Raw genomic sequence first — 12,551 nt, 5'->3', positions numbered from 1 at the left:
ATACAGACATTAATGTAAATAAGTTTATATTTAAAAAGCAGCGTGGCTTAGCAGAAAGAGCCTGGGCTTGGGAGTCAGAGGTTGTGGGTTCTAATCCCGGCTCCGCCGCTTGTCAGCTGTATGACTTTGGACAGGTCACTTAACTTCTCTGAGACTCAGTGACCTCATCTGTAAAATGCAGATTAAGACTGTGAGCCCCACATGGGACAACCTGATTACCTTCTATCTAACCCAGTGCTTAGAACAGTGCTTGGCGCCTAGTAAGCGTTTAACAAATGCCACCACCACCATCATTATTATTATTATTGAATTATGGATATGCACATGATAATAGTAGTAACAATAATGGTAGAAATTCATTACAAACATTCTCTACTCCAAAAAATCTTACTCTCTAATGGAGGAGAAGGTCCATAAAGCATTTACAAAGCAAATACAATGGAATGGGCAATTGGATTATATGTATCCCAGTGCTTAGAACAGTGCTTTGCACCTAGTAAGCGCTTAACATATACCATTATTATTCTTATTATACCATAGAAGTGCTGAGGAAAGATGTGGGTAAGTATGTAAGAGTATGTAAGATAGTGTGTATCTATCATTTTCTTTTGGTCTCTCCTTAATTAATCCTGGTTTTAATACCTTCAGGCAGAAATCTCCTGAGAAATATCCTATCATCCTTGGTTTACTGACCCCCATGGGCAGTTTGCTATGAACCGGCTGGAAATTGGACTGGATAGATTATTTTTTAGCAGGCTTTCAGTCCTATTATCAAAATGAGCAGGGATGACACTACAGACATTCCTAAAGACCCTGCTATAATTAATTCATTCATTCAATTGTATTTATTGAGCGCTTACTGTGTGCAGAGCACTGTACTAAGCGCGTGGGAAGTACAATTTGGCGACATATAGAGATGGTCCCTACCCAACAACAGGCTCACAGTCTAGAAATAGGCTCACAGTCTATCACTGTGGAGTAAGAGGGAGAAGCCAAGGCCTCCTCACTTCTTCTCCTATTTTCTTCTGGAAGCAGGGAATGCTTTCAGTACGGTGCTCTGCACACGGTAAGTGCTCAGTAATTACCACTTATTAATTGATTGATGGGGAATATCAGGGCTCTGCTACTTGTCTGCTGTTCATTCATTCAGTCAGTCATATTTATTGAGTGCTTACTGTGTGCAGAGCACTGTACTAAATGCTTGAGAAGTACAAATTGGCTACATATAGAGATGGTCCCTCACCAACAACGGGCTCACAGTCAAGAAGGGGGAGACAGACAACAAAACAAGTAGACAGGTGTCAATAACAGCAGAATAAATAGAATTATAGCTATATACACATCATTAATAAAATAGAGTAGTAAATATGTACAAATAAAATAGAGTAATGAATCTGTACAAATATATACAAGTGCTGTGGGGAAGGGAAAGGGATAGGGCGGGGGATGATGGGGAGGAGGAGAGGGAAAGGGTGGGCTCAATCTGGGAAGGCTTCCTGGAGGAGGTGAGCTCTCAGTAGGGCTTTGAAGGGAGGAAGAGAGCTAGTTTGGCGGATGTGTGGAGGGAGGGCATTCCAAGCCAGGAGAAGGACGTGGGCCGGGGGTCGATGGTGGGACAGGCGAGAATGAGGCCCAGTGAGGAGGTTGTTGCAGAGGAGTGGAGAGTGTGGGCTGGGTTGGAGAAGAAGAGAAGGAAGGTGGGGTAGGAGGGGGTGAAGTGATGGACAGCCTTGAAGCCAAGAGTAAGGAGAGTGAGGAGTGCTGTGTGACCTTGGGCAAGTTACTTGACTTTTCTGGGCCTCAGTTACATCATCTGTAAAACGGGGATTGAGACTGTGAGCCCCATGTGGGTCAGGGACTGTGTCCAACCTGATTTGCTTGTATCCCCCCCAGCACTTAGTACAGTGCCTGGCACATGGTAAGCACTTAACAAATGCCATTATTATTAGGGCGACGGTTGCTTAAGTGGAAGTCTGTGGCACACTGCTGCAACTTGACAAGCTCAGAAATGCAAGTGTTCCAGCCCACTACCTCCAAAAGTCATTCATTCATTCATTCAGTCATATTTACTGAGCGCTTACTGTGTGCAGAGCACTGTACGGAGCACTTGAAAAGTACAATTCACCTGCAGTGAAGCAAAATGTCCCTTTCTGATACAGGTGGAGATTGCTAAGTGGGCAAAGGGCAGTTGTGGGTCTGCTTGTGGCCTTCTACTTCTCATCAATCAATTAGTCAATCAGTAGTATTTATGGAACACTTACTGTGTGCGGAGCATCGTACTAAGCACTTGGGTAGACCCGATCCCTACCCTAAAGGAATTTACAATCTAGTGAGAAGCTTCCCATTAATCCCAGAGGAGTGGGATAGACTCTTTGGCGATCGATGATCTGCACTGCTTGAGTCAAAGAACGGAGTTCATGAGTAGCCGCAATTGTGGAGATTCATTCAATCGTATTTATTGAGCGCTTACTGTGTTCAGAGCACTGTACTAAGTGCTTAGGAAGTACAAGTACAGAAGCAGCATGGCTCAGTGGAAAGAGCCCGGGCTTTGGAGTCAGAGGTCATGGGTTCAAATCCTGGCTCCGCCAACTGTCAGCTGTGTGACTTTGGGCAAATCACCAACTTCTCTGGGCCTCAGTTACCTCATCTGTAAAATGGGGATTAAGACTGTGAGCCCCCCGTGGGACAACCTTGTAACCTCCCCAGTGCTTAGAACAGTGCTTTGCACATAGTAAGCACTTCATAAATGCCATTATTATTATCATTATTATTACAAGTTGTAAATGATAATGATGGCATTTGTTAAGCGCTTACTATGTGCCAAGCACTGTTCTAAGCACCGAGGTGGGGGATACACGTGGGGCTCACACTTTTAATCCCCATTTTACAGATGAGGTAACAGGCACAGAGTGTGGTTGTGCTCGAATGGGTTTGCAAACAGAGAATAATGACAAGTGCTTGCTTACAAATTTACTAGCCGGGGTTCGAAGCAAGACAGCTGTTTCCCAGAGTTGATTCATGAAAGCATCTATAGTGAATCATCTTCACAACCACATTCTCTGATATTCTTAATATTGTATTTGTTCGTGAGGAAGGCTGAAAAGGAGGAGGTAAGTCCCAATGAGAACTGAGACAAATTATGTACTTGTATCAACCTAGTGGAGAGACCACGGGCCTGGAGTGAGAGGGACCTGGGTTCTAATCTCAGGACTGCCAATTGCTTGCTGTGTAACCTTGGGCAAGTCACTTCTCTGTACCTCAGTTTTCTCAACTGTAAAATAGGGATGCCTATTCTCCCTGCTACTATGACCCCATGCTGGACAGGGACCGTGTCTGACCCAATTAATTTCCACCTATCCCAGCTCGTAGAACAATGTTTGACACATAGTAAGTACTTAACAAATACTAGAAAAACCAAACAAATGATAAAAATCCTCATCCTATCACTTTTCCGCCTCCCCAACTGGAGCCCATTCAGTCTTGTGGATGTGGCGTAGTTCTAAGTTTCCACTGTGTCCTCTGACGGTCGTGAGGTCATGCTATCCTAAATTTGTAGCCGTTCCACGATCTGTACTATGTATTCAATGCTGAGGCCACACCATAAGGTAATTTGGGGAAGACAGCAACAATTTTTGCTATAACATGTCATAGTTTTTGCAGTTGAGCTCTTAGTATAGGAGGCAGCCTTATCTTTCAATCATTTGTATTTGTTGAGCACTTACAGTGCACAGAGCACTGTTCTAAGCACTCAGAAGTACAGTGCACTGCACACAGTAAGTGCTCAATAAATATAATTGAATGAATGAGAGTACAAAACAATAATAAAGACAGATTCCCTGCCGACATAATAATAATAATGGCATTTATTAAGCGCTTACTATGTGCAAAGCCCTGTTCTAAGCACTGGGGAGGTTACAAGGTGATCAGATTGTCTCACAGTCTTAATCCCCATTTTACAGATGAGGTAACAGAGGCCCAGAGAAGTGAAGTGACTTGCCCAAAGTCACACAGCTGACAATTGGTGGAGCCGGGATTTGAACCCACAACCTCTGACTCCAAAGCCCAGGCTCTTTCCACTGAGCCACGCTGCTGCTGGTACCTTGCAGAGAGCTGTCCACTCCATTAGAGGCAGAGAGGAAGTGGCTGAGAAGGATGGAGAAAGGAAGCTTAGACTTGTGTGGGTCCTAACAGTTTTTCCTGCTGTGACTTTGATGACTGCTTTGGTTCTTTCATTAATTCATTCAGTTGTATTTATTCAGCGCTTACTGTGTGCAGAGCACTGTACTAAGCGCTTGGGAAGTACAAGTTGGCAACATATAGAGACGGTCCCTACCTAACAGTGGGCTCATTGACTCATTCTTTTTAGGCTTAAAGAACATTTTTCCCTCAATTTGAGTAGATTCTCATTTCTCAGGTGTAGGGAAGCTTAGTCCTGGGAGAAGAAGTGAATTGGTGCTTTTCTTTTTTTCAAAAAAAAGAAGTATTCGTTAAGCGCTTACTGTGTTCCAGCAACTGTATTAAGCTCTGGGGTACCTAGAAGATAATCGGGTTGGACACATAAGGCTCTGTCCCACATAAGGCTCACAGTCTTAATCCCCATTTTACAGAGGCACAGAGAAGTGAAGTGACTTGCCCAAGGTCACACAGCAGACAAGTAGTGAAGCCGGGATTAGAACCCAGGCCCTCTGATTCCCAGGTCCGTGCTCTATCCCTTAAGCCACACTGCTTCTCGGCTTTAACTGTGTTCTGTGATCACGTCCTTCCAAGTAGATCTCTTCCTGAATTACAAGAGCCCTTTGCATTGCAGAGCTTCAGCGTGGCTCAGTGGAAAGAGCGCGGGCTTTGGAGTCAGAAGTCATGGGTTCAAATCCCGGCTCCGCCAATTGTCAGCTGTGTGACTTTGGGCAAGTCACTTAACTTCTCTGTGCCTCAATTCCCTCATCTGTAAAATGGGGATTAAGACCATGAGCCCCACGTGGGACAACCTGATCACCTTGTATTCCCCCAGCACTTAGAACAGTGCTTTACACATAGTAAATGCTTAATAAATACCATCATTATTATTATTATTAAATGAGGTAATTTGACCCCTTTTGTAACCTGAAACCCCCCAACATTTTTTAATGGCAAAAAGAACCAAAACAATTAAAATAGTCTCCAAATACTGAAGACTATTGGTCCAACAGTGGAGGTGGGGACCTGATGGGAAAACATGCATTTTGCATGTTAGGGAGTCGCTTGTCTGCTGTGTGACCTTGGGCAAGTCACTTCACTTCTCTGTGCCTTTGTTACCTCATCTGTAAAATGGGGATTAAGATTGAGACCCTCGTGTGCGACAGGGTCTGTGTCCAACCAGATTACCTTGTATCTGCCCCAGTGCTTAGAACAGTACTTGGCATGGAGAGTAGTAAGCAAATACCATAATTATTTGGCTTTACTTGAAAGTATTGTGAGTCAATGTGAAATGCTGGAAATTCACACACATAGGGACCACAGGGAGAAAAATGCAGAGAAACAATAGGAAAAATAACAGCTTATTGGCAAACATGGCTAAAGTGACTCACTTTCATGTACTTGGAGGTGATTTTTGGAGGGGTGTTTTACAGTCTTTACAGTTCTCTTCATCGGCACTTCTGCATATCTTTTTAAACTCTGTGATTTCGAACTAGGAAGAATGAAGTGTTGGAAAGAAAAATTGTCCAACTTGATGTGGTGAAATGCAATTGACCATTTGACCAGGAGATCATATATACAGTGAGAAGACTTGGCCCCGACACTTTTTTATAAAGGCAGGAAGTAGTAATGGCCAGGAAGGGAACAAGTCAAGAAACTCAATAATATGGGTCAGCTGCAACCTGCGACCTTAATTAAAGGTGTTCTGAAAGCTACAGAAAGAGGCAATATAAATCCACTTCTCCTTGGCATTTTTCACTCAGTGGCTACCCAAATGAATGGTCCTATTTTTCATTTTATTGTCACCACTGGTCCAGATAGTGTCAATTTTCCTCTAGCACATATTGATTCGGCAGCAGATTTTTTTTTCTGTCGTGATGATTTTTTTTTAGTTTCACTCTTTGCAAGAGGGCAGAGGCTGAATGATTACTCCTTAAATCAGTGCCCAACTTAGTGAGTTATGGGATCAAGCATTTTCTATGTGCCATGTGTAATTCCCACCTGTGTATTCTTTCCCAGTGCTTAGTACAATGCTCTGCACCCAATAAATGTGTAGTAAATGCTATTGCTACTATTACAACTGAGCGCCAGAATAGATTACAAAATAATCACATCGGACATCGTCCCTGTCCCACGTGGGGCTCACAATCTAAGAGGTAGGAAGAGGGGGGGGTACGTTATTACTTTCCTATAGTCAAAAGAATGGCCACACAATAGAGCTGTGGTATGGCTGGGAATTAGAACCCCAGCCTCTTGACTCTCACCTCTTTCCACAAGGCCGCACCATCTAGGTGTTGAAATGTGACTTGTATTCTACATAGCAACTACAATTGTGGAAAGAACACGGGTTGGGAGTCAGAGGTCATGGGTTCTAATCCCGACTCCCCTGCTTGTCAGCTGTGTGACTTCAGGCAAGTCACTTCACTTCTCTGTGCCTCAGTTACCTCATCTGGAAAATGGGAATTAAGACTGTGAGCCCCACGTGGGACAACCTATTACCTTGTATCTACCCCAGTGCTTAAAATAGTGCTTGGCACATAGTAAGCACTTAATAATACCATTATCATCATCATCATCATCAGTATTAAGGAAATGATCATCACTTGACCTACCCATTTCTTTGGGATCAAGTTAGCTGCTTTGAGAACAGTATTAGCTCTTTTGGACCTCTAAGAGAATATTTAGTGAATTGGTGTCTGTACTTTTCTTTGACGAGGAAGGAAACGAAGCATGGAAAAAGTTGGGCTGTGTCAGACTGCTATATATGTATATGTGATGCAAACCAGGAAACATTCTGGAAGCTTTTTTTATGGTTAAAATGTCATCTCATGTGTTAATTGTAACATACTAGCAGGCACAGACACACTCCTGCGTCTTTTCTGACCAACCCTTAATTTTTTACTTTTCAAAAGTGCCACTGGCTGGGATATCTCAGATTAGGAAATTTAAGGAATTTCCTTTTTAATAATAATAATCATGGCATTTGTTAAGCACTTACTATGTGCCAAGCACTGTTCTAAGCACTGAGGTAGATACGAGGTAATCAGGTTGGGCTCACAGTTTTAGTCCCCATTTTCTAGATGAGGTAACTGAGACAGAAAGAAGTGAAGTGACTTGTCCGGAGTCACCCAGCTGACGAGTGGCAGAGGTGGAATTAGAACCCACAACCTCTGACTCCCAAGCCTGTGCTCTTTCCGCTGAGCCACGCTGCTTCTCATAATCTCATAGATTTCTTTTTGGAAATCTACTCCTTAAAGGCAACTTTGCTACTTTGGGTCCTCACTCTATTCATATGCAAATACATTTCAATCAACTGTCTCTTTGAAAAAAAAAATGCTGATTTGACTTTGGACCGTATTTCACTCCCACTTTGATTTGATGCTAGGGTATGCCAGAGGCATCCAAAAATGAATCCTTTAAAATGGGTCTTGTTCTAAACAAGAGAACCAAATTCCGTCTATTGAATCCCCTTTTTGCTTCATGCCCTCCACATGGATCGTGCCAGTTGAGATAAATGTGGATAATCACGGCAGCTATGTTCTGAGACCGTGTGCTTTCTCCAAGGACTCCCATTTCTACGGCCAGTTCTCTTAACTCAATGTGATGTAGGAAAGAGTGGAAAAAATCAACTTGGATGAAGTGAAAGAGAACAACTTTATTTGGCTGGATTTGTTTTGTGCAAAATGGTTTCGATGCAAAGTACACATCCTCGCAACCACCATGAATACGGGGAAATTAGGTGAAGCCGCTCACTGAAGCGTCCAAGGGCTGTAAAGTGATTATTTCTTACCATTTTTTCCCCTGGGTAATGAAAGTAAGACCAGATGTTTGGCTTGTGGTTTTGCTAAATGTGCCTGGAATTAGAAGCGCTTTGATTTTCCTGATTATTCTCTTCTAGGTTTTGGACATTGTGAAGACGGGTGTCCGTTCTGTTCTCCAATGCATCTGGAGGGTACCTGACGTTGAATGTTTACATTTGTATCGCATTTTTAACCGGGTATTTAATCGCTTGCTCTGGAGTCATGGCCAAGGCCTGTGGAACTGTTTCTGTGATTCAGGGTAGGCACAATCCATCTTTTATCACCATTTTAATACCAGCAGCAGTTCAGTTTTAGAGATGGCTCCACTGTGTTTTCATTCTCTTTCATTTCACTCCTGGCGAAATGGAGCCTTTCCTTATTGGCAGGTTCCAGAAAGTGTATATTGTTTAAAATGGATTAATGTGAAGTAGTTTACATGGGAAGGGTAATAGGAATTCCAGGGTATAGAGTTCTCAAATAGAATTGTTGCGACAACTCATTCGATAGTTCCTCAATTCAAATGAAGTAGAACAAAAATTAGATTTTACCTCATCTAGAAATTATGATCATTTTTAGGTAAATGAAAACGGGAAGAGTTGCAGAAGTTGCATGAAGTGTTTATTGGGATGTAACTGGACCATTTACAATAAGCCTACATTCTCTGGAAGCCTGCCGGGTTGAAAATATTTCTCAGAGAATCATAGAGTAGGAGGAGACCTGGGGAAACGTTTTAATCTATCTCCTGCTTCTAGATCAGAATGTACCTGTATATAGATGTGTGAATGTGTGATGTAGCCAGACAGAAGAGTTAAAATGCCATCACTAAAACAAATGTACAGTGATCATTCTACACTGGGTTGCCCGATTCTTTCATCATCTTCGAAGAGATTCTTATGGCTGATATAAAGGGCACAATCAATCAGTTGTACTCATGGAGTGCTTATTGTGTGCTGAGCACAGTACTAAGTGCTGTGGAAAGTAATAATAATAATAACGATGACATTTATTAAGCGCTTACTATGTGCAAAGCACTGTTCTAAGCGCTGGGGATGTTACAAAGTAATCCGGTTGCCCCACGGGGGGGCTCACAGTCTTCATCCCCATTTTGCAGATGAGGGAACTGAGGCCCAGAGAAGTTAAGTGACTTGCCCAAAGTACACTATGGCAGAACTGCTAGACACATTCCCTGCCCACAAGGAGCTTACAGTCTAGAGAGGTAGAAAGCCATTAAAATAAATTATGGCTACGTATATAAGTGCTGTGGGACTGAGGAAAGGTTGATGACGAATTCTCCCATCTTGCGATGAAAAGGCAATCAGCTCTCCTAGAGGCACATTCATTCAATCGTATTTATTCAATCGTATTTATTGAGCCCTTACTGTGTGCGGAGCACTGTACTAAGCGCTTGGGAAGTACAAGTTGGCAACATATAGAGACGGTCCCTACCCAACAGTGGGCTCACAGTCTAAAAGACTGCTTTTTTTCTATAAAAGCAGAGTTCTGTTTGTGCCAAGCATATCTGGCCACGGTTGTTGGGGAAGAGTACACATTTTCTCATATCCCAAGACCCTGCTTACCTGACTCAGCAGCCTCGATGCAGTCCTTATGTGGAACATTCAAGATTATTCTTTGGCTGGTTTATCTTGTAGGTGTCATGTTCCTGTCATCTTCGTCTTGCTGCCTGGGTTCTAGCTGTTTCCCTCCACTACCAAAGGGATATCAAAGAAGGAAAGGAAATGAAAATCAAATCAGTCAGTTTTGTTATGGAGTTACAGCCGTGGTGAAAAATCTAATGAGCTAGGAGGTTACTTTTTATTGTAACTAAACTGAGGATTTGGGGTTCCTTGTAGATTTAATTTATCTGTTCAGTCCTTGTGTCCCGTGGTCACAGTAATTGAGATAATTAATTGATTGTTCTAGAAGGGACACTCATGAGGAAATGAATCATGATTTCAAGTACGGTGTTTTAAATCTTTCCAATTTTTCTCGCCTTCTTGCCAAAAAAAACAATTGTCATTAATTTCTTTTCCATAAGCCTTTTATTTGGGGACACCTAATTCAAAGGGGACTGCTTCACAACAGGGTACCTCTCAGAGGCCTGGTGATTCCATCTGCTCTGCCAGACTCTGAAGGAGCAGTCTCCCCTCTCCCCCACACCCCAAATTTTCTCCACTTCACTTCTGTTTGCTCTGCGGCCTAGCTTTGGAAGACGGAAGGAAGGGAGGAAGCAGCAGCAGAGGTTGTTAAGAATTCTCTTTGAAGGAAAAACATATTCCCCTTGATAGAGGAAACGTCCAATATCCACCTCTCTCTGCCAATCCCTTTTATCAGCCCCAAGAGTTGCCTTAATAGCAGGAAGCTTGCTTTTTCATGCACTGAGGCAGATCCGCTCACTTAGCTCGGGCCTGCCTATCTCCACAAGGATTTTTGGTGGGCTGCTCACTAATTATGGATGAAAAGGACAGAGCAGGGTTCCAGGAGAGGCTGCTGGAGAGCCTCAGTTGGGCAGGGAATCCTGACCTTGTGGGAAAGTCTTGAAGTCTGAGGGTCTGGGGCAATGAGAAGAACTAAAAGGGGAATCTCATTCCAGTTCTGGAGTGGTGAGTGTAGCAAAGAGCCTCAGGAGATACGTGTCAGTGGGCAAGACACGGGCCAGAGATCTGGCACTGGAATCTAAGCAAATGGCCCAAGGCATCGATTTCCTCAAGCATGCAGGAGGATGCGACGGATAAGAGTCACTTTGGTAGCAAGAGAGAGAAGTCCAAAGGCTGCCTGGATAAGAGAAAAGGGAAAGAAAGCAGGAAGTCTTCCCAGATCACTTGCAGAACAGCAATTTAACTATGTTACCCTCAAATTTATCAGACACGCTCTCTGTTCTTTTATCATTGGGCCTGCACTGCTGGGTCATAATAACAATAATAATAATGATAATAATAATTGTGGTATTTGGAAAGGATTTACTGACACCCAAACAATGTACTAAGTGGTGGGGTAGATAGATATTAGATAATCAGGTTGGACACAATCTCTGTCCCACCTGGGGTTCATAGTCTAAGGGAGAGGCAGAACAGGTACTGAATCCCCAGTTCATAGAGGAGGAACTGAGATACAGAGAAGTTAAGTGATTTGCTCTAGGTCAAGTGAAATGCAAGTGGCAGGGCCAAGATTAGAAGTCGGGTCTCCTGATGCACAGTCATGTGCTCTTTCCACCAGGCAACGCTGCTTGTCATCAGCATATTCTGTTTGCAGAATATTCATTCAGCGTCTCCCCTCATTGTAAGGGTCAAACAGAAATGGAATTGAATGAAGACACAGAGTTGGTTAAATTTCTTTTGAGCTCACGTTCTAATTTTTTGAAGTTCATTTACCGATGTCTGCTAAGCCCATCATAATTTCTCTGGGGCAATCAGCATGGCATAGTGGATAATAATAATGATGGCATTTATTAAGTGCTTACTATGTGCAAAGCACTGTTCTAAGCGCTGGGGAGGTTACAAGGTGATCAGATTGTCCCACGGGGAGCTCACAGTCTTCATCCCCATTTAGCAGATGAGGTAACTGAGGCACAGAGAAGTGAAGTGACTTGTCCAAAGTCACACAGCTGACAAGTGGTGGAGCCGGGATTTGAATCCTTGATCTCTGACTCCAAAGCCCGTGCTCTTTCCACTGAGCCACACTGCGAATATGGGGTCTTGTGGGCTCCTGGCTGGGTGAAGGCATGCCTATATGGCTATGTATATGGTCGTCTTACAATCACCAAAATACATTTGCCTCATTTCCATCTCTGAATCAATGAGTTAAACGCAAGGCAGCAGTCTCGGCTGAAAATTTTCGTTATTTCCCTTCCTCAAACTTGAAGATCATATTTCAAGATTTATTGGGCAACAGACTTCTTCCTGAAAACTGCAGCTTATCTTAATCATAAAGAATCAACGGGTTTGTGGTTGTAAGTGAATTCAGAAAATTTAAATCGTTTTTTGACATTTTCTTTTCAATTTGTGGGATAGACACATAACAGGCTATGCTTTCAGAAGACACTTGATACTCTGTTAGGGAAAAATTTAATTGTAGTTTTAGCAGAAGCACTGAACTTGGAAAACAAAAGTTTCTCTTTATGCTTCTGCCTGAATGCTGTTTCCCTTTAAGAAAACGTGTCAACTATTATTGACACACTGTCAGTTTAGGAACATGGTCCATAAGAATCAATGGTAGTCTTCCTTCTACAAAAAAACTTTTCTGGAACTTCTAAACCATCTTGCAGTTTATATAGAATATCAAATAACTGGAGAGTAGCAAAATAAAGTCCTTAGGAACTTTTCCCAGGGTGTACAGGAGTGGTAGTGAAGGGGTATTGATCTGTGGAAACTAGAAAGTCAGTTCAAGGGAGCCAGCAGGAGGAAAGACCGGCGGCCTGGAAAAAGACCTTTTTGTGGGAAGTTCGGTTTTAGCCAATCCCTCCCAGCGGCCTTACCAATCCTCTCTGGACCGTCGGTATTCCAGTATTCCTAACTGTCCCTCCTGATGGTCTCCAGTGAGTGGAAGTTTGGCAGGTGCCTAGAATTCTGGACGTTTCATAGA

At 43.0% G+C, this 12,551-nt stretch overlaps 1 protein-coding gene across 13 annotated transcripts in view; it reads left to right on the top strand.

Annotated features, from left to right (window-relative positions):
• Positions 1-12,551, top strand: part of TTLL7 (tubulin tyrosine ligase like 7) — a 190,764-nt gene that overhangs the window by 157,568 nt on the left and 20,645 nt on the right. For 12 of the 13 annotated variants that reach the window (XM_038745502.1, XM_038745501.1, XM_038745499.1 and 9 more), the window contains one exon: positions 8,072-8,232. In XM_038745502.1, the coding sequence (XP_038601430.1) occupies positions 8,072-8,232 (161 nt within the window). Of the gene's footprint in view, positions 1-8,071; positions 8,233-9,622; positions 9,724-12,551 lie in introns of those variants that run through there. The other variant, XM_038745510.1, reaches the window with a different exon arrangement.

The sequence above is a fragment of the Tachyglossus aculeatus genome, chromosome 4 (assembly GCF_015852505.1).
Source record: "Tachyglossus aculeatus isolate mTacAcu1 chromosome 4, mTacAcu1.pri, whole genome shotgun sequence".
Taxonomy (NCBI): Eukaryota; Metazoa; Chordata; class Mammalia; order Monotremata; family Tachyglossidae; genus Tachyglossus; species Tachyglossus aculeatus.
The sequence above is the reverse complement of the archived record's forward strand: the minus strand, read 5'-3'. Positions and strand labels throughout refer to the sequence as shown.